General features: G+C 45.2%; 2 protein-coding genes across 3 annotated transcripts; one reads left to right on the forward strand and one right to left on the reverse strand.

Moving 5' to 3' along the window:
• The first annotated feature begins 5,009 nt into the window (after positions 1-5,009).
• On the forward strand, positions 5,010-9,440 carry psmd8 (proteasome 26S subunit, non-ATPase 8). Of its 2 annotated transcripts, none has more exons than XM_024405652.2 (7): positions 5,010-5,167; positions 5,326-5,398; positions 7,313-7,415; positions 7,543-7,708; positions 7,944-8,044; positions 8,153-8,264; positions 8,528-9,440. In XM_024405652.2, exons 1-7 carry the CDS (start codon positions 5,057-5,059, stop codon positions 8,663-8,665), a joined length of 804 nt encoding a protein of 267 aa, XP_024261420.1. In that variant the 5' UTR covers positions 5,010-5,056; the 3' UTR covers positions 8,666-9,440. The 2 variants fall into 2 exon arrangements, with proteins under 2 accessions (XP_024261420.1, XP_024261421.1); XM_024405653.2 differs by having other exon boundaries at positions 8,478-8,564.
• LOC121839174 (flocculation protein FLO11-like) lies at positions 9,296-19,758 on the reverse strand. Its single transcript, XM_042296585.1, has 3 exons — positions 17,861-19,758; positions 9,892-11,787; positions 9,296-9,643 (listed from the first exon to the last, which is right to left on the reverse strand). Exons 1-3 carry the CDS (start codon positions 19,756-19,758, stop codon positions 9,490-9,492), a joined length of 3,948 nt encoding a protein of 1,315 aa, XP_042152519.1. The 3' UTR covers positions 9,296-9,489.
• Positions 19,759-20,005: the final 247 nt, after the last annotated feature.

The raw sequence follows: 20,005 nt of genomic DNA on the forward strand, positions 1-20,005 counted from the left end.
ACTCCACTACATTCTACTCTACTACACTCCACTCTACTAAATTCTACTCTACAACATTCTACTCTACTACACTCCACTCTACTACATTCTACTCTACTACACTCCACTACATTCTACTCTACTAAATTCTACTCTACTCCACTCTACTTGACTACTCTACTCCACTCTACTCTGAACACTACTTTCTCCAAACTAGCAGAACTCCTTAACCACACATTCTCTTTCTAGAAGTCTTGCATGTGTATATGTTATATTCTCACACAGATGTTGTTATGTCAGAAACGACATTACATTATTATAAATCCTCACTATTTCACATCTACTGTTTAACTCAACATTCTTTGGATGACTGGGTCCACAGTGGCATCACTGACAGACAAGTCTACTGTTAATTACACACTGATACGATTACCGGTATACATGTATCTGACTTACTCCGTACTATATTTGACTTTTACATGGAGCTATTTAGCAGGGAGTGTCTAAACAAATATAAACAGACTACTCATATACACACTAATATGAGTACACTAATCTACACATGTATTTGATAGACAGCTGGTGCTATTAGCAACAGTATGAAGCTTGTTTAGTCATCTCTCTGTCTGTCTGTAGGGGACTGGTCTAACCAGGGACATTACAGCATTTCTTTAGTATAGTTTTGCAGTAACGTGCCATCGTTTTACAGTAACGTGCCATCGTTTTACAGTAACGCGCCATCGTTTTACAGTAACGTGCCATCGTTTTACAGTAACGTGCCATAGTTTTACAGTAACGTGCCATCGTTTTACTGTAACGCGCCATCGTTTTACAGTAACGCGCCATTGTTTTACAGTAACGTGCCATCGTTTTACAGTAACGTGCCACAGTTTTACAGTAACTACTTGCCATTTTTCCAAGCATACTTTTTTCTTTCTCTCATGGCAAAAAAGAATACATGTATTTTTTGATTCATTATATATTTTTTTTGCTGTTGATTTTTGTATGTACTGGACAAAGAACTGCCTTTGTTTGAAATGAATGTCACATGCTATGAGAACAGTGTTGTTCCCTAAAACAGTTTGGTTTGTTGATCTATTTTACTGACTACTGTACACAGCTAGCTTCACCAACTGCTAACCATGTGTATTATTATCACTGCCTAATAAACGGTATGAACTGTGTTCCGATGACCTCCGATGACCTCTTGTTCAGAATGAAGAGGAGATGAAGTTGAATCCAACAGTGTTTAGAGTTAGTAAAGAGATCCAAGTCGATCTGTGGATTAAATAGTAGATAGACAACACTTTGACTAAGTGTGTAGCACGAGGCAAATATTTTTTTTCAATATCTGCCATGTGTGGAACAGTAGAATTTTAAGTGTTCCTTAAATATCCCATCTGGACACAAAACAGAATATGTATCTAGCCACATACAGAACATACCATATTTAGGCAACACAGTGAAAACTATATTTTATATTTCAAACAAGACATAGCAGTGGATGCAGGCTGATTCTCGTTTATAGCAACAGTATAATGTTCACTTGGTTCCTCAATGACAGTCAGATAAACAGTGAGTCACAGTGCTCCAGGCCAAAACCCCATACCACCATTTTCCAGTGGTACACTCACTCATTCTCTCCCGTTCTCCCTTAAACACAAACACGCCAAAAAAAAAAAAAAAACGTATCCAAATCTCTCTCCAGCCTTCTAGTTCAAGCAGTTCCAGGTTTAACCAACCAACATACAGCACAGTAGATCATGAGGTATCATACTCTCTGTTTATACTCTGATGAATTCTTTCTGGCATAAGTGTCTCTAAAATGTGTGTTCATGTGTGTGTGTGTGTGTAGGCTTTTAAGGTCTGCGGAGGGAGGGAGGGGTGGTCTGGTCTCCCTGCCTCTTTCACTCCTCCATGGAAAGAAATACAAATGAGAAACAGTCATCCCTCTCTCTCTCCTAGTGTACAGCTCTCTTTCCCTGTCTCCCCATCCGTTCTCTCTCTCTCTCTCTCTCCCTCTCTCCCTCTCTCTCCTAGTGTACAGCTCTCTTTCCCTGTCTCCTCTTTCCCTGTCCCCTCTCCCCCCTCTCGTTATCTTTCCCTCTCTCTCCCCCATCTCGTTCTCTCTCTCTCTCTCTCTCTCTCTCTCTCTCTCCCTCTCTCTCTCCTAGTGCACAGTGTGACTCACATGCTAGGAATGTGGTGGGCTGGCCCTAGAACTATTAATATCAGCTTTCCTGGGGTCCGCTAAGTTTCCTTGGGCTGCAGCTCAGCCTCTAGACACTACCTTTATTATAGGCATTAACAACATCCCCCTATTTGGACTTTTCCCTAGGAACAAGATGTTTAGGCCGTACCCATGACTTGCTGTGTGTGTGTGTGTGTGTGTGTGTGTGTGTGTGTGTGTGTGTGTGTGTCTTGGATGGGTTCTGGTCTGCTGCTACTAATTTCCACCAGACAGTTTCAAATAGACAAGATATGTCCAAGCCCTGTAGGAAATCTCTTCTTTGAATAACACACTAACCTTTTCCCAGATTTCCTAATCAGATCAACGGGCAATTCTGCTGACAGAACAGTGTTGCCTTTCCAACACAACAATAATGTGGAGCAAATGTCTTGACATTTCCTCATGAGCTGTTTCAAAACGATTTAGTTGCTCAAAAACATTTTCCACACACACACACACACACACACACACACACACACACACAAAACATTCTACGTGGCATTCACATGGCGTCAAGACTACAGCATATGAGAACCATACAGAGTATGGAACACCCCCAAAGAACAGCCCACTAAACAGGGGTCTCCAACCACGTCATTGGGCGGATACATGGGGAATTCCTCACCAAGACGCCCCGTGAAGGATTAAAAGCATGGAAAGGACTTTGGATATATTTAACTTTGAATGAGCGCCATCTAATGGACATAAATATTTTTTGTAAAGATGTTTTCTATTTTTCAGAAACACGACGATGTTACGTCGGCCTGTAGGAGGTATGAACGCACCATTTGCACTAGAATTCGAACGTAGAAGAAGAAGTTATTTTTGCAATAGCAGAGAGGAAGAGGCGAAGCAAGAGGGTTTACTCGGACCAAAATCTGCCCAGGAAAATAAGATCACGAAGTGAGGAATTTTTGTATAGAGGTCAACGAGTGTCGAATTTGTTCAACAACTGTAATTGCTAATTTGCTACGTGAGGCTTATTTAATCGAATATACATTTCGTAATTGTTAGGTTGTTACAAATGCACTGATTGAAGTGGACGCACGTGGTATTTCGACATCTATGAAAAAAATACTTTATATCGGAGTTGTAGCTGTTGTTGACACAAGAATACATGTATTTGTTGATTCACCTTTTTTGTTGATTTTGTATGTACTAGACAAAGAACTGCTTTTGATTGAAATGAATGTCACATGCTATGAGAACAGTGTTGTTCCCTAAAACAGTTTGGTTTGTTTATCTTTGGTCAGTACAGGTGCATCAAAGCACGGACCGAGAGACTGAAAAACAGCTTCTATCTCAAGGCCATCAGACTGTTAAACAGCCACCACTAACATTGAGTGGCTGCTGCCATACATGTAAAAAATGTACCACTAGCCACTTTAAACAATGACACTTAATATAATGTTTACATACCATACATTACTCATCTCATATGTATATACTGTACTCGATACCATATACTGCATCTTGCCTATGCCGTTCTGTACCATCACTCATTCATATATCTTTATGTACATATTCTTCATCCCTTTACACTTGTGTGTATAAGGTAGTTGTTGTGAAATAGTTAGGTTAGATCACTCTTTGTGTAACGGATGTGAAACGGCTAGCTTAGTTAGCGGTGGTGCGCACTAAATAGTGTTTCAATCGGTGACGTCACTCGCTCTGAGACATTGAAGCAGTAGTTCCCCTTGCTGGGTAACGATGCTTCGTGGGTGACTGTTGTTGATGTGAGCAGAGGGTCCCTGGTTCGCGCCCGGGTATGGGCGAGGGGACAGTCTAAAGTTATACTGTTACATTTGGTTATTACTGCATTGTCGGAACTAGAAGCACAAGCGTTTCGCTACACTTGCATTAACATCTGCTAACCATGTATATGACAAATAAAATGTGGTTTGTTTATCTATTTTACTGAATACTGTACACAGCTAGCTTCACCAACTGCTACTTGTTGTATTATTATCACTGCCTAATAAACGGTATGAACTGTGTTCTGATGACCTCTTGTTCAGAATTAAGAGGAGATGAAGTTGAATTCATCAGTGTTTAGAGAAAGGAAAGAGATCCAAGGCAATCTGTGGATTAAATAGTAGCTAGACTATTTTGGGCTCCCGAGGCACTGCATCTCAGTGCAAGAGGTGTCATTACAGTCCTTGGTTCGAATCCAGGCTGCATCCCATCTGGCCATGATTGGGAGTCCCATAGGGCGGTGCACAGTTGGCCCAGTGTCGTCGGGGTTTGGCCGTCATTGTAAATAAGAATGTGTCATTAACTGACTTGCCTAGCTAAATAAAGTTTACACACATACAAAATCTGCTCTTTCATTGGCTTAAATGGTCCCACCCAGAGCAATATCTGGTTTGGCCATATTTTAGAACGGCTGCCATGTTAGCACCTTTATTATCGACATTTTGGCGATGTATATCCGAGAATTCCCTATGAAATGAAGACTTAAAAACTAGCAAAACAGAGCAGCGAATTTAACAGATGTTTTTATTCGGGATAATGTGTATCCAAGTCCAAGGTGTTTCGGGGGTCAACAAATTGCATTTATACTTTCATCTGAACATCTTCATCGTTTAAAAAAAAAAAACAATCCGAAATAAACAGCACAACACTGAAGTGTCAATTTATGACTTAGCAACGGCTATGTGAGAATGTGTCGATCTTGACAATATTCAGGCAAGAAAATAAAAATGTTCGGGGAAAGTATTTCCATTGTTCGAGTGGTCACTTGACTATCTTGTCAATATAATATATACTCTTTATCAACAGAGCTGTTTTACGACAGTCGCGTACCGTATTCCAAGCGTCCGGTGTCGTACATTTTGCAGAATCACCATGGCGTCTGTACTGAAAGAGACCGCGGGGCTATATGAAACATTGAAAACGGAATGGAACAAGAAAAATCCAAATCTGAACAAATGTGGAGACATTTTGAGCAAGCTCAAGGTAAAAAGCTATTACAATATTTAGTTTCTTCACCCTCGAACCTAAATTATACTGTATTTTGTCAATTAGCTAGTATTGCTAAGCTAACGTTCGCTAAGCTAACGTAACCAATTGTTTTTACAAAGATATCAACCGTCCGTTGCAATTTCTTTCTACAGATCTCGTTATTGGAGTTAAACTTCTTACCAACGACTGGAACTAAGCTCACCAAACAGCAGCTTATTTTAGCTCGTAAGTTACTAGTCATCACATCAAAATACTAACTGGCAAACGTTCCTACAATGCGCTGCCTTTTCTGGCCCCAGGAACTATAACTTCTTTATTTAGTGTCATGTGGTTTTAAAATTATTATTATTTTTAAAGCTTCTAAATATAATGTCAGGACCTTTTTACCTTCATGTTAGTCTGTAAATGTTAAAATATGTTTTGATAGTTATTAAAATCCTGTTCACCAATATGCTAGCTCAGGTCTTGTTCACTCAGAGCTATGGTCAATTTAGGCTCAACATTTACAACCCTGCTATGTTTATGCACGTAACAAATTGAAAAATGGACCCCAAATGTTTTAAGTGCCTGAGCTTGACCAATAAGCTGAAGTGGAAGTCAAACATGTACTTTTTCTGATTTATATATTTTCTTTCGAAAGTTGAGGTCCGAATAGCACCTTACAGTTGGAATGACCCAGCTAACTCATAGCCTCTTCTCTCAGTGAGACCTGTAAACAGTGCATTTCCACACAACACGATGGGGGCGAAGAAACAACGGAGCCCCGTTTATTTTCAATTGAGGGAATTGGAGGGACCTTTGGGTAATGCGAGGGAGGGAAAGCAGAAGATTATGGATACACTAACAAGATGCATGTCTCCTGGACCTAGGAGTGGGAGTCGTTGTCCACAGAGCGGCACAGTTGGGCTGTCTAGCTCTCGTCTATCCATTATTTGGATTGGTGGATACGTCTTATTATTGTAGTCCTTTTTTGAATATTCAATGTGGGTTGTTGACGTCAACTGCCTGTATTGAAAGGAGATACTACTAACCTCATGCTCTGAATATGCATAGCTATCTGGAGAGAACTCTTGATAGTGTTTTTTTTAAGTGGCTGGGATGTCATGTCCTATCAGAACACTCATAACTTAAATATTATGAAACATCTATTAGAACAAATGAACCTCACGCAGCAAGTAAGCAATCTTTTCTTTTTTTTTAACCAAATTTGACACATTGACCTTATACAAAAATGCCTTGCTTGGTGGGTGAAACAATGAAAATACACCACCTGCTGGAAGGAGACAGTTTTTCTGCTGAGTTGGGCCTCTTCTTCTCTGGGAAAGATTAACCATATGTAAATATTCTGTGATATCACAAGGTTATTGACCAATCGAAGCTCAATGGAGCTTCCAGACCCTATCAGATTGGCTGTTTAATACCTAGCATCACCTAGCCTGCTTGCTAGCACCCACATGAGAGTGAAGTTGGAGTGGCCATCTGAATTATCGTGTTACTTGGAAATGCACTAAAGTTCCATATTGATCTCCCGTCGCCGAAGGTGACATCCCGTACCCCGAAAACATATTTACCAGCCCTCCTGGTTGATATATTTCCCAGAAACTTTTCATCACAAAGGCAAATCTATAAATCTGGAATGTCTTACCAGTCGTTTCGGGCTATACAACGTGTGAAAATGTATTTATATCCAAATTTTCCAGAGTTGACTGAATTCACATATTTCCCTAAAGGTGCACTGCCATCTTGGATCAGGCACTAATCTCCCATGGCAACCACAACAGAGTATAGGGACTAGGGAGTGAGCATCAGAAAATTGATGTAAACATTTTTATTTTGACCAAAGTTCACACATTCTATAGCCTGAAACAGGTCAACCAGAGAGCTGGTAAATATGTTTTCTGGGTACAGGATGTGGTCTTAAGCGACGGGAACTGTACAGGTCTCCCGGGGGCAAAGAGGCTAACTACCTCATATTTTTTGTCGTTGTTGACATGTCTTCCTACACGCTTGATTCTGAGTCATTGCTCAGAATCAGCAGAATAATTTCAGTGTGTGATAACTTATTAAGATATCAGGGTTTGATCATATATCAACTGGATGACAACAGTGGCTAACAGATTTGTCTACGTTGTTTCTCAGGTGATGTTCTGGAGATCGGGGCTCTGTGGGCTATCCTAAAGAAGGACATCCCTTCCTTTGAGAGATACATGGCCCAGCTCAAATGTTACTACTTTGATTACAAGTAATGTCACTTATTTTGTTTTCATGTTCAAAATATCTTAAATCTTTCTCAATATATTCCCAGAGCATCTCCAACCTATGCTTGTTCAAACAACTAGAACAGTGTCTCACTTTCTCCCTCCGTCCAGGGATGAGTTGCCAGAGTCGGCCTACATGCACCAGCTACTGGGCCTGAACCTCCTCTTTCTGCTGTCCCAGAACCGCGTGTCAGAGTTCCACACAGAGCTGGAGAGGCTGACTGCTAAAGACATCCAGACCAACGTCTACATCCGCCACCCGGTCTCCTTAGAGCAGGTAACTGCTACTGCGTCAGGCCCTCGTTATCTCCCCCAAGAAGAGTCATATTCTGGCCTTCGTTGACCTAGTTAAATATCTTCAGCAGGAATTCAAATTTTCACCTTACAGATGTCTTCTTCATTTTGTTCTTTTCTCATTTCTATCTTTGTTTATCTTTTGTGGAGCCATTTAACTTCCATGTGTAGAACTGACTTGTAGAATGTCTGTTTTGAATGGTTGAACTTCCTGTCAGTACCTGATGGAGGGAAGTTACAACAAGGTGTTTCTGGCCAAAGGTAACATCCCTGCTGAGAGCTACACCTTCTTCATAGACATTCTACTAGACACCATCCGGTAAGACACAGCATGACATTTGGATGAATGAATATTTTTGCCTGGATTTGGATGCGTCATCCTGGTGGTCCGGTCAATGGCACACTGTGTGTTCCTTCTCTGTTTCAGCGATGAGATTGCTGGGTGCATAGAGAAGGCTTATAAACAGATTCAGTTCAACGAAGCTACCAGAGTCCTTTTCTTCTCCTCCCCAAACAACATGACAGAGTATGCCAACAAGGTTAGTTCATGTCTGTTTTATTCTGTTCTGTGCCCTACTCAACACTAGCCTGGTCAAAGATCTCCTATGGTCCTTCGTCAAACAGTTGGCTTTACCGCACAAACAGATCTGGGACCAGGCTAACTGAACATGCTCCTGGATTTGAGAGAATGGGCGATCCTTAGAACTTGAGTTTAGTCCCATCTTGTCATATTAAAGTTGTCTGTGTTACAGCGGGGCTGGACCCAGAGCCTCTCGTCATATTAAAGTTGTCTGTGTTACAGCGGGGCTGGACCCAGAGCCCAGATGGCTACTACTCGTTCAGTAGCCAACAGCAGAGGACAGAGGAAGTCAACATCCCCTCCACCGAGCTGGCTACGCAGGTCATCGAATATGCACGTCAGCTGGAGATGATTGTGTAGAGAGCGCGCCGTACTACAGAAGCTAGATATATTCATGACACAGACACATGCAAACATACAGTCCTCAAATGCTGACAGATTGTCAGACTGGTAGATTTTCCAACACTTTGTCATTCTGTACCACTCAACCTGCTTCTCACGGCGCTGATAAGAGACGTGGCAAGTTTATTATTTTTTACATCCTAGTCTGACGGTGTGTTTTACGCATCGCAGTAAAATGTACTGAAATAAAGTCCTCACTCCACAACTAAGGTCAGTCTGTTCAGTGGCTCCTGACTGCTTTGTCCACCTTTTTTTAGGCGTTCCCCCCGAGTTTAAAGATCGACGTGTTGGCACATTCTAATGTCCAAGTTTCTATTTACCCTGACTGCTTTGAGGAACGTTTTGGAGAGTTTATGTCTAGGGAATAGGGTGTAATTTGCAATTTTCCTCTCAGTCCATTTACTAATTCATAGTGTGCTGTAGCACAGTGGCCAATACAGTGGTTGTCTTCCATATGTCTCTAAATGGTTGACGTCCTGCATTATTACACCTGCTTATTTGGCTTCTCCTTGTCTTCTGAGGTATCATCTTCAAACTCTAGGGTTTTCAATGCCCTGGCCTCGTCTCCTGGCAACTGACAAAAGAGAATTGCTGTAAAAGTATTTGTTTAATGTCTTGCTCCACCACCTCAATGGTTTGTAATCTAATTGATCTGGAAAATACAAATGTTTGTTTCTGAAAGATTATCAACATTTTTGACATTTTTAAAATAATAAAATCTTTTTGTTCCTGACTTATGGTCTACAGTGTAATTTAATAGATGACTTAACATGACTACTGTACTACTCGGTATAAATATTTCCTCCAGTATTTGTGAATGAATGTGTGTTGTCACTAGCGAGTCTCTCCTCTCTCTCTCTCAGTGCTAGGGAGGCGGCTAGGGTTGCCGTGGTGACCCAGGGGGGCTCACACAGGTAGTTCCTCCTCACGTTCAACCTGATGGGGGAGAAGAGACAGGTTGTCTTTCTCCAACAGGGGGGTGGGACTAGAAAGGATCAAGCTAGTATAGGAATGAAATAGGATATTTTCTTTCCTCTGTAACTTGGTGCCATAGCTTGACACATATCAATAGTGTTATATCACACACTACACTCACAAGGGGAATGAGATATCAAATGACAGAGCCAACGCTGTGTAGTTTGATAGGTAGCGAGGCTAGGTTGAAGTGTGTTAGTGTGACTCACCACTTGGTGACGTTGGGTGGCAGCGCTGCGTTAGTGGCACGGTGCTGGCAGCGGGCCTGGCGCGAGCAGGACTTATCCACCGTGAATGGGTGCCAGCAGCCTGATGGGTAGGGAGGGCACTTGGGAGATGGGGGAGAGGCTGGTGGGATATCCTCAATTTGTTCCTCTTTCTTGGTATCCCTTGTCTTCATCTTTTCTGCCCTCCTGGACTGAGCCACCGCTTGTGTCTGTTTCTTCCTGGACTGGGTGGGAGGAGCCTTGGCTGGGGTGTCTGGCGTGGGTTTTGAGTCTGAGGCTTGGGGTAGCTGGGTAGTGGGTATATCAGCAGCAGTAGGAGTTTTAGGTGTGAAAGGGTTGATGCCACTGTACCACTCCTCAAAGACTGTGTTTACCTCTGTAGGATCATCCACCTCCCTCACCTTACCGCCAAGTGTTGTAGACATGCTGAACTTGGAGAAGTCTACCACACCTCTGCCATCAGGATAATGGAACTCATTACAATACTTCTGATACCTGTCCATCAGCTGTGTTGCCTCGGCAACCATGGGCTCTGTAAAGGAGGGCAACTGGGCATTAGATACGTACCAGTTAGTGTAGTGTGTCCTGGTGAATCCTGATGCTTCCCTGATGCCCTCCTGCAGCTGCTGTGGACTCTTGCCCTCTGTTGAGGGTTTGACCTCTGGCTGTTTCTTGCCCTCTGTTGAGGGTTTGACCTCTGGCTGTTTCTTGCCCTCTGTAGTGGGTCTGGCTTCTGGCTGTCCTCTTGAGGGCTTCTGTCCCTGCTTGATGGTGATAGGGCCTCGATATTGTCTTGGTCCTGGTGTGAGGGGTCGTGGTGGGGGTTGAACTGGTGCTCGATGTGAAGCTCTGGGTGGCTCTGTCGAGAGGTGGTTCTCTCTGCTGTCCTCTGCTGGCTGAGCCCTGTACCTGTCCTCTTTGCTGTCCTCTGCTGGCTGAGCCCTGGACCTGTCCTCTCTGCTGCCCTCTGCTGGCTGGGCCCTGGACCTGTCCTCTCTGCTGCCCTCTGCTGGCTGGGCCCTGGACCTGTCCTCTGCTGGCTGGGCCCTGGACCTGTCCTCTCTGCTGCCCTCTGCTGGCTGAGCCCTGGACCTGTCCTCTCTGCTGCCCTCTGCTGGCTGGGCCCTGGACCTGTCCTCTCTGCTGCTCTCTGCTGGCTGAGCCCTGGACCTGTCCTCTGCTGGCTGAGCCCTGGACCTGTCCTCTGCTGGCTGAGCCCTGGACCTGTCCTCTGCTGGCTGGGCCCTGGACCTGTCCTCTGCTGGCTGGGCCCTGGACCTGTCCTCTGCTGGCTGGGCCCTGGACCTGTCCTCTCTCATCTGCTTCAGCCTCAGTCTGGCAGCCTGGGCACGTCCGCTCACAGAGTTGGGAGAGAAGGTGAGCTGGCTGCTGCTTCCTGTCCCCGCTGGTTTACTGGTGATGCTCGTGGTGCAACTGGTCGAGGTGCTACCAGCGCCCTGAGCCTCAGGGGCTGCTTTAGTCTGAGGTTGGCTTTTAGACCGTTTCTCTTTCTGGGTTTGTGCTGGAGGTGTGGTTGTCCCAAGAGAAAAGGACAAGTTGTTTGGGACAGGTGAGTCAGCATTTGGGACGGGCGCTGCTGAAGTTCCAGGTGGTTTGTCTGGTTTGCTAGCAGGCTCTGGGTTGTGCTGTGGCTGGCATGCTGGCTGTATTGTCTGGGCAGCAGTGCTGAAGTTATAGTCTGATTTGGAGGTCTTTGCTTTCTGGGCCTTGGCCTCTCTGTGAGCAGGCTTGACTTTAGGCGTGGAAGTTTTGACAGCCTCGATGAAGGGGACTCCGTTCAGAGCTGCCCTGACTGACGCCTGCCTCAGTGGGCTGGGAGGGGGAGGCAGACTCTCCTGCTTCTTCACATACTCCATCCTGAGGAGGGAGAGGATTGGGGAACATGACGCCTATAAACAAACTACACCAAAAATGCACTTCTTGTAGTAGTAAAAAATATGTATTAAAACCAGTTAACAGTGGTCTAAAGTACTGACGTAAAAAATACTTTAAAAAGTACTACTTAAGTAGTTTTTTTGGGTATCTGTAATTTACTATTTTGACTAATTTTACTTCACTACATTCCTAAATAAAATTATGTACTTTTTACTCCATACATTTTCCTTCACACCCAAAAGTACTCGTTACATTTTAAATTCTTAGCAGGATGGGAAAATTGTGAAATTCCGGCACTTATCAATAGAACGTCCCTGGTCATCCCTACTGCCTCTGATCTGGCGGACTCACTAAACACAAATGCTTAATTTGTCAATTATGTCTGAGTGTTGGAGTGTCTGAGTGTCTGAGTGTCTGAGTGTCTGAGTGTCTGAGTGTGCCCCTGGCTACCTGTAAATGTAAAAAGAAACAAAATGGTGCTGTGGTTTGCTTAATATAAGGAATATGAAATGATTTCTACTTTTACTTTTGAAACGTAAGTATATTTAAAACCAATTACTTTAAGACTTTCAAGTAGTGTTTTACTGGGTGTCTTTCACTTTTACCTGAGTCATTTTCTATGAAGGTATCTTTACTTTTGACAGATGGGTTCTTTTTACACCTGATTTTTTTATCTTCGGTCTCGTGGTCAAATCACATAATGTACGAGGAATCTAAAACACAACCAAAAAGACAGACAGAGGGACAGACAGACAGACAGACAGATATTCAGAGAGACAGACAGTGGGACAGACAGAGGGACCGACAGACATATATTCAGAAAGACGGACAGACAGATATTCAGAGAGACAGACGGAGGGTCAGACAGACGGAGGGACAGACAGACAGATATTCAGATAGACAGAGGGACAGACAGACATATATTCAGAAAGACAGACAGACAGACAGACAAAGGGACAGACAGATATTCAGAAAGACAGACGGAGGGACAGACAGACAGAGGAACACCTATGTAAGAATGCTATTCATTGACTACAGCTCAGCGTTCAACACCATAGTGCCCACAAAGCACATCACTAAGCTAAGGACCCTGGGACTTAACACCTCCCTCTGCGACTGGATCCTGGACTTCCTGACGGGCCGCCCCCAGGTGGTGAGGGTAGGCAACAACACGTCTGCCACGCTGATCCTGAACAGGGAGGCCCCAGGGGTGCGTACTCAGTCCCCTCCTGTACTCCTTGTAGACCCACGAATGCGTGGCCAAACACAACTCCAACACCATTAAGTTTGCAAACGACACTACAGTGGTCGGCTTGATTACCAACAATGACGAGACAGCCTACAGGGAGGAGGTGAGGGCCCCCGGAGTGTGGTGTCAGGAAAATAACCTCACACTCAATGTCAACAAAACAAAGGAGATGATCGTGGACTTCAGGAAACAGCAGAGGGAATACCCCTCTATCCACATCGACGGGACAGTAGTGGAGAAGGTGGAAAGTTTTAAGTTCCTCTGTGTACACATCACGGACGAACTGAAATGGTCCACCCACACAGACAGTGTGGCGCCTCTTCAACCTCAGGATGCTGAAGAAATTTGCCATGTCACCAAAAACACTCAAATTTTACATATGCACAATCGAGAGCATCGCCTGATACGGCAACTGCTCCGCCCACAACCGTAAGGCTCTCCAGAGGGTAGTGAGGTCTGCACAAAGCATCACCGGGGGCAAACTACCTGCCCTCCAGGACTCCTACACCACCTGATGTCACAGGAAGGCCAAAAAGATCAAGGACAACAACCACCCGAGACACGGCCTGTTCACCCCGCTATCATCCAGAAGGCGAGGTCGACCGATTAATCGGAATGGGCGATTTAATTAGGGCCGATTTCAAGTTTTCATTAAAAAAACTTTTTTTTTAACACCTTTATTTTATCTTTATTTAACTAGACAAGTCAGTTAAGAACACATTCTTATTTTCAATGACGGCCTAGGAACGGTGGGTTAACTGCCTTGTTCAGGGGCAGAATGACAGATTTTTACCTTGTCAGCTCGGGGATTCAATCTTGCAACCTTACAGTTAACTAGTCCAGTGCTCTAACCACCTGCCTCTCATTACACTCCACGAGGAGACTGCCTGTTACGCGAATGCAGTAGAAGCCAAGGTAAGTTGCTAGCTAGCATTAAACTTATCTTATAAAAAACAATCAATCATAATCACTAGTTAACTACACATGGTTGATGATATTACTAGTTTATCTAGCGTGTCCTGCGTTGCATATAATCGATGCGGTGCGTATTCGTGAAAAAGGACTGTCTTGCTCCAACGTGTACCTAACCATAAACATCAATGCCTTTCTTAAAATCAATACACAAGTATATATTTTTAAACCTGGATATTTAGTTAATATTGCCTGCTAACATGACTCGTTGCGAACTCTGTGAAGACTATTTCTTCCTAACAAAGACAGCCAACTTCACCAAACGGGGGATGATTTAACAAAAGCTCATTTGCGGGGGAAAAAACACAATCGTTGCACGACTGTACCTAACCATAAACACCAATGCCTTAAAATCAATGCACAGAAGTATATATTTTTAAACCTGCATAATTAGCTAAAAGAAATCCAGGTTACCAGGCAATATTAACCAGGTGAAATTGTGTCACTTCTCTTGCGTTCATTGCACGCAGAGTCAGTGTATGTGCAACAGTTTGGGCCGCCTAATTTGCCAGAATTTTACATAATTATGACATAACATTGAAGCTTGTACAATATTTAGACTTATGGATGCCACCCGTTAGATGAAATACAGAACAGTTCCGTATTTCACTGAAAGAATAAACGTCTTGTTTTCCAGATGATAGTTTCCGGATTCGACCATATTAATGACCTAAGGCTCGTATTTCTGTGTGTTATTATGTTATAATTAAGTCTATGATTTGATAGAGCAGTCTGACTGAGCAGTGGTAGGCACCAGCAGGCTCGTAAGCATTCACAGCACTTTCGTGCGTTTTGCCAGCAGCTCTTCCCTGTGCTTCAAGCATTGAGCTGTTTATGACTTCAAGCCTATCAACTCCCGAGATTAGGCTGGTGTAACCGATGTGACATGGCTACCTAGTTAGCGGGGTGCGCGCTAATAGCGTTTCAAACATCACCCGCTCTGAGACTTGGAGTGGTTGTTCCCCTTGCTCTGCATGGGTAATGCTGCTTCGAGGGTGGCTGTTGTCGATGTGTTCCTGGTTCGAGCCCAGGTAGGGGCGAGAGGGACGGAAGCTATACTGTTACACTGGCAATACTAAAGTGCCTATTAGAACACCCAATAGTCAAAGGTTAATGAAATACAAATGGTATGGAGGGAAATAGTCCTATAATTCCTATAATAACTACAACCTAAAACTTCTTACCTGGGAATATTGAAGACTCCTGTTAAAAGGAACCACCAGCTTTCATATGTTCTCATGCTCTGAGCAAGGAACTTAAACGTTAGCTTTTTTACAAGGCACATATTGCACTTTTACTTTCTTCTCCAACACTTTGTTTTTGCATTATTTAAACCAAATTGAACGTTTCATTTATTTGAGGCTAAATTGATTTTATTGATGTATTATATTAAGTTAAAATAACTGTTCATTCAGTATTGTTGTAATTGTCATTATTACAAAAAATGTTGTTTAAAATTGGCCGATTAATCGGTATCGTCCTTTTTGGGTCTTCCAATAATCGGTATCGGTATCAGCGTTGAAAAATCATAATCGGTCGACCTCTAGTACAGGTGCATCAAAGTGGGGACCGAGAGACTGAAAAACAGCTTCTATCTCAAGGCCATGAGACTGTTGAACAGCCATCACTAACATTGAGTGGCTCCTGCCAACATACTGACTCATCTCTAGCCACTTTAATAATTTAAAATTGGATGTAATAAATGTGTATAAGGTAGTTGTTGTGAAATTGTTAGATTACTTGATATTACTGCATGGTCGGAACTAGAAGCACAAGCATTTCGCTACACTCGCATTAACATCTGCTAACCATGTGTATGTGACCAATAAAATTTGATTTGATTTGAAGTTTGCTGACGACATAACAGCCTGATCACTGACAACGAGGAGACAGCCAATAGGGAGGAGGTCAGTGACCTGGCAGTGTGGTGCCAGGACAACAACCTCCCTCAACGTGATCAAGACAAAGGAGCTGATCGTGGACTACAGAAAAAGGAGGGACGAACACGCCCCTGTTCTCATCGATGGGGCTGTAGTGGAGCAGGTTGAGAGTTTCAAGTTAATTGGTATCCATATCCCCAACAAACTAGAATGGTCCAAACACACCAAGACAGTCGTGAAGAGGGCACGACAACGCCTATTCCCCCTCAGGAGACTGAAAAGATTCGGCATGGGTCCCCGATCCTCAATAAGTTCTACAGCTGCACCAACGAGAGCATCCTGACTGGTTGCATCACCACCTGGTATGGTAACTGCTCGGCATCCGACCGTAAGGCGCTACAGAGGGTAGTGTGTACAGCCCAGTACATCACTGGGGCCAAGCTTCCTGTCATCCAGGACCTCTATACCAGGCGGTGTCAGAGGAAGGCCCTAAAAATTGTCAAAGACTCTAGCCACCCTAGTCATAGATTGTTCTCTCTGCTATCGCACGGCAAGCGGTACCGGAATGCCAAGTCTAGGTCCAAAGGGCTCTTTAACAGCTTCTACCCCCAAGCCATAAGACTGCTGAACAGCTAATCAAATGGCCACCCGGACTATTTACATTGACCCCCTTTGTTTTTACACTGCTGCTACTCACTGTTTATTATCTATGTATAGTCACTTCACCCCTACCTACTGTACAAATTACCTCAACTAACCTGTACCCCCGCACATTGTACTGGTACCCCCTGTATATAGCCTCCACATTGACTCTGTACTGGTACTCCCTGTATATAGCCTCCACATTGACTCGGTACTGCTACCCCTGTATATAGCCTCCACATTGACTCTGTACTGGTACCCCCTGTATATAGCCTCCACATTGACTCGGTACTGGTACCCCTGTATATAGCCTCCACATTGACTCCTGTATATAGGTGACCGGTACCCCTGTATATAGCCTCCACATTGACTCAGTACTGGTACCCCCTGTATATAGCCTCCACATTGACTCTGTACTGGTACCCCCTGTATATAGCCTCCACATTGACTCGGTACTGGTACCCCCTGTATATAGCCTCCACATTGACTCTGTACTGGTACCCCTGTATATAGCCTCCACATTGACTCTGTACTGGTACCCCCTGTATATAGCCTCCACATTGACTCGGTACTGGTACCCCCTGTATATAGCCTCCACATTGACTCTGTACTGGTACCCCCTGTATATAGCCTCCACATTGACTCGGTACTGGTACCCCTGTATATAGCCTCCACATTGACTCGGTACTGGTACCCCCTGTATATAGCCTCCACATTGACTCTGTACTGGTAGCCTCCCCCCTGTATATAGCCTCCACATTGACTCTGTACTGGTACCCCCTGTATATAGCCTCCACATTGACTCGGTACTGGTACCCCCTGTATATAGCCTCCACATTGACTCGGTACTGGTACCCCCTGTATATAGCCTCCACATTGACTCTGTACTGGTACCCCCTGTATATAGCCTCCACATTGACTCTGTACCGTAACACCCTGTATATAGCCTCCGCATTGACTCTGTACCGGTACCCCCTGTATATAGCCTCCACATTGACTCTGTACTGGTACCCCCTGTATATAGCCTCATTATTGTTATTTTCTTGTTACTCTTACATTTTTAAAACTTTAGTTTATTTAGTAAACATTTTCTTAACTCTATTTTCTTAACTGCATTGCTGGTTAATAAGTAAGCATTTCATACCTGCTGTATTTGGTGTATGTGACAAATAAAATTGATTTGACAGACAGACAGACCGATATACAGACAGACAGATATACAGACAGATATACAGACAGACAGACAGACAGACAGATATACAGACAGATATACAGACAGACAGATATACAGACAGACAGACCAGGGACTCACCTATGCTCAATCTTTTTCAGAATCTTTTTAGAGAGCACAAAGTTTGGAGGCACTTTGAGAGAACCAGTGGGTGTGCTGCTGATTGTGCCCTTGTTGTTGCCAGTGTCTCCACTAGGGGTGCTGGTTTTCTTGTTCTCTGGAAGTCCATCCCTCCGTTCATGAAGAGTAATAGATGTTCCATCTGGTCTCCTGGATCTCCTCTGGGGTTTAGTAACAACCATTGGTGGTGATATAGGCAAAGACTTTCTATCCTCAATGCTGCCACTTGTGCCCGTGCTGCTCCTTGTGCCCGTGCTGCTCCTTGTGCCCGTGCTGCTCCTTGTGCCCGTGCTCCCGCTTGTGCCCGTGCTGCTGCTTGTGCCCGTGCTGCTGCTTGTGCCCGTGCTGCTCCTTGTGCCCGTGCTGCTGCTTGTGCCCGTGCTGCTCCTTGTGCCCGTGCTGCTGCTTGTGCCCGTGCTGCTGCTTGTGCCCGTGCTGCTCCTTGTGCCCGTGCTGCTGCTTGTGCCCGTGCTGCTCCTTGTGCCCGTGCTGCTCCTTGTGCCCGTGCTCCCGCTTGTGCCCGTGCTGCTGTGAGTGTCACCACAAAGGGATCTAAGTTTAGACTTCAGTTCATCAAGGGTAATACGTGTTCCATCGGGTTGACTAATTCTAATCAGTGGTGACCTGGCAGTGATATTTTGAGGAGGAGGATCTTGTTGGGTCTTGGCTGGGAGTGTGGGCTGGGTCTTACCTGGGATGGTAGGTGTGGGCTGGGTCTTACCTGGGATGGTAGGTGTGGGCTGGGTCTTGACTGGGGCAGTGGGGGTTGGCTGGGTCTTGGCTGGGGCAGTGGGGGTTGGCTGGGTCTTGGCTGGGGCAGTGGGTGTGGGCTGGGTCTTGGCTGGGGCAGTGGGGGTGGGCTGGGTCTTGGCTGGGGCAGTGGGGGTGGGCTGGGTCTTGGCTGGGGCAGTGGGGGTGGGCTGGGTCTTGGCTGGGGCAGTGGGGGTGACAGGGTTCTGAGGAGACCTAAGTGAAGCCTTTCTCATTGCTTTCACTGCCGCTAGTCTCTGCTGTGTTGGCTGAGGGTTGGGGGCCACTGCCGCTAGTCTCTGCTGTGTTGGCTGAGGGTTGGGGGCCACTGGTGCTAGGCTCTGCTGTGTTGGCTGAGGGTTGGGGGCCACTGGTGCTAGGCTCTGCTGTGTTGGCTGAGGGTTGGGGGCCACTGGTGCTAGGCTCTGCTGTGTTGGCTGAGGGTTGGGGGCCACTGGTGCTAGGCTCTGCTGTGTTGGCTGAGGGTTGGGGGCCACTGGTGCTAGGCTCTGCTGTGTTGGCTGAGGGTTGGGGGCCACTGGTGCAGGTCTCTGCTGTGTTGGCTGAGGGTTGGGGGCCACTGGTGCTGGTCTCTGTTGTGTTGGCTGAGGGTTGGGGGCCACTGGTGCTAGGCTCTGCTGTGTTGGCTGAGGGTTGGGGGCCACTGGTGCTGGTCTCTGCTGTGTTGGCTGAGGGTTGGGGGCCAGGGCTGCCTCCTGCGATGATGGGCCCCGTGGCTGAGGTTTTGGTAAAGACGCTTTCTGGGATGGGTGGGAGGGGATTATAGGGGTATGCCAGAAAGGAGAGGAAGGGGTAGCAGAGGACGTAGGAACAGCCTGCATGCTCATTGGGCTCTCTGTGGAGAGACTTGATAGAGATGGGGTTGCCTGCAGTGAGCACAGAGAAGCTTGCCCCATGTTTACAGTGAAGTCTGGGATGCCCTTGAACTGACTGGGTGGCACAGGGCTTAAGAGCTTGGGGGTGGGAGCGAGAGGGGTGGAAACCTTAGTGGTGGTCTTTTCTGCCTCTTTCGCTTTTCCCTTCTCAGTGTCGCCCCTCACAAGGCTTTTCTCGGGCTGTTGCTCCTGCTCTGAGTGGCTGTTGCCCATCCTCTCTCACTAACTTCCTGTGAAAATGAAAATAACTATTATGTCTCTCTAATATAATTAACCAATCAATCAAATGTATTTGATAAAGCCCTAAATACATTAACAGTTGTCACAAAGTGCTTTACAGATACCCAGCCTATCATCCTCTCTCTAATAGGCCAGATTCCCAGCCTATCACCTCTCTCTCTAATAGGCCAGATACCCAGCCTATCACCTCTCTCTCTAATAGGCCAGATACCCAGCCTAT

The sequence above is a fragment of the Oncorhynchus tshawytscha genome, linkage group LG14 (genome assembly GCF_018296145.1).
Source record: "Oncorhynchus tshawytscha isolate Ot180627B linkage group LG14, Otsh_v2.0, whole genome shotgun sequence".
Lineage (NCBI taxonomy): Eukaryota > Metazoa > Chordata > Actinopteri > Salmoniformes > Salmonidae > Oncorhynchus > Oncorhynchus tshawytscha.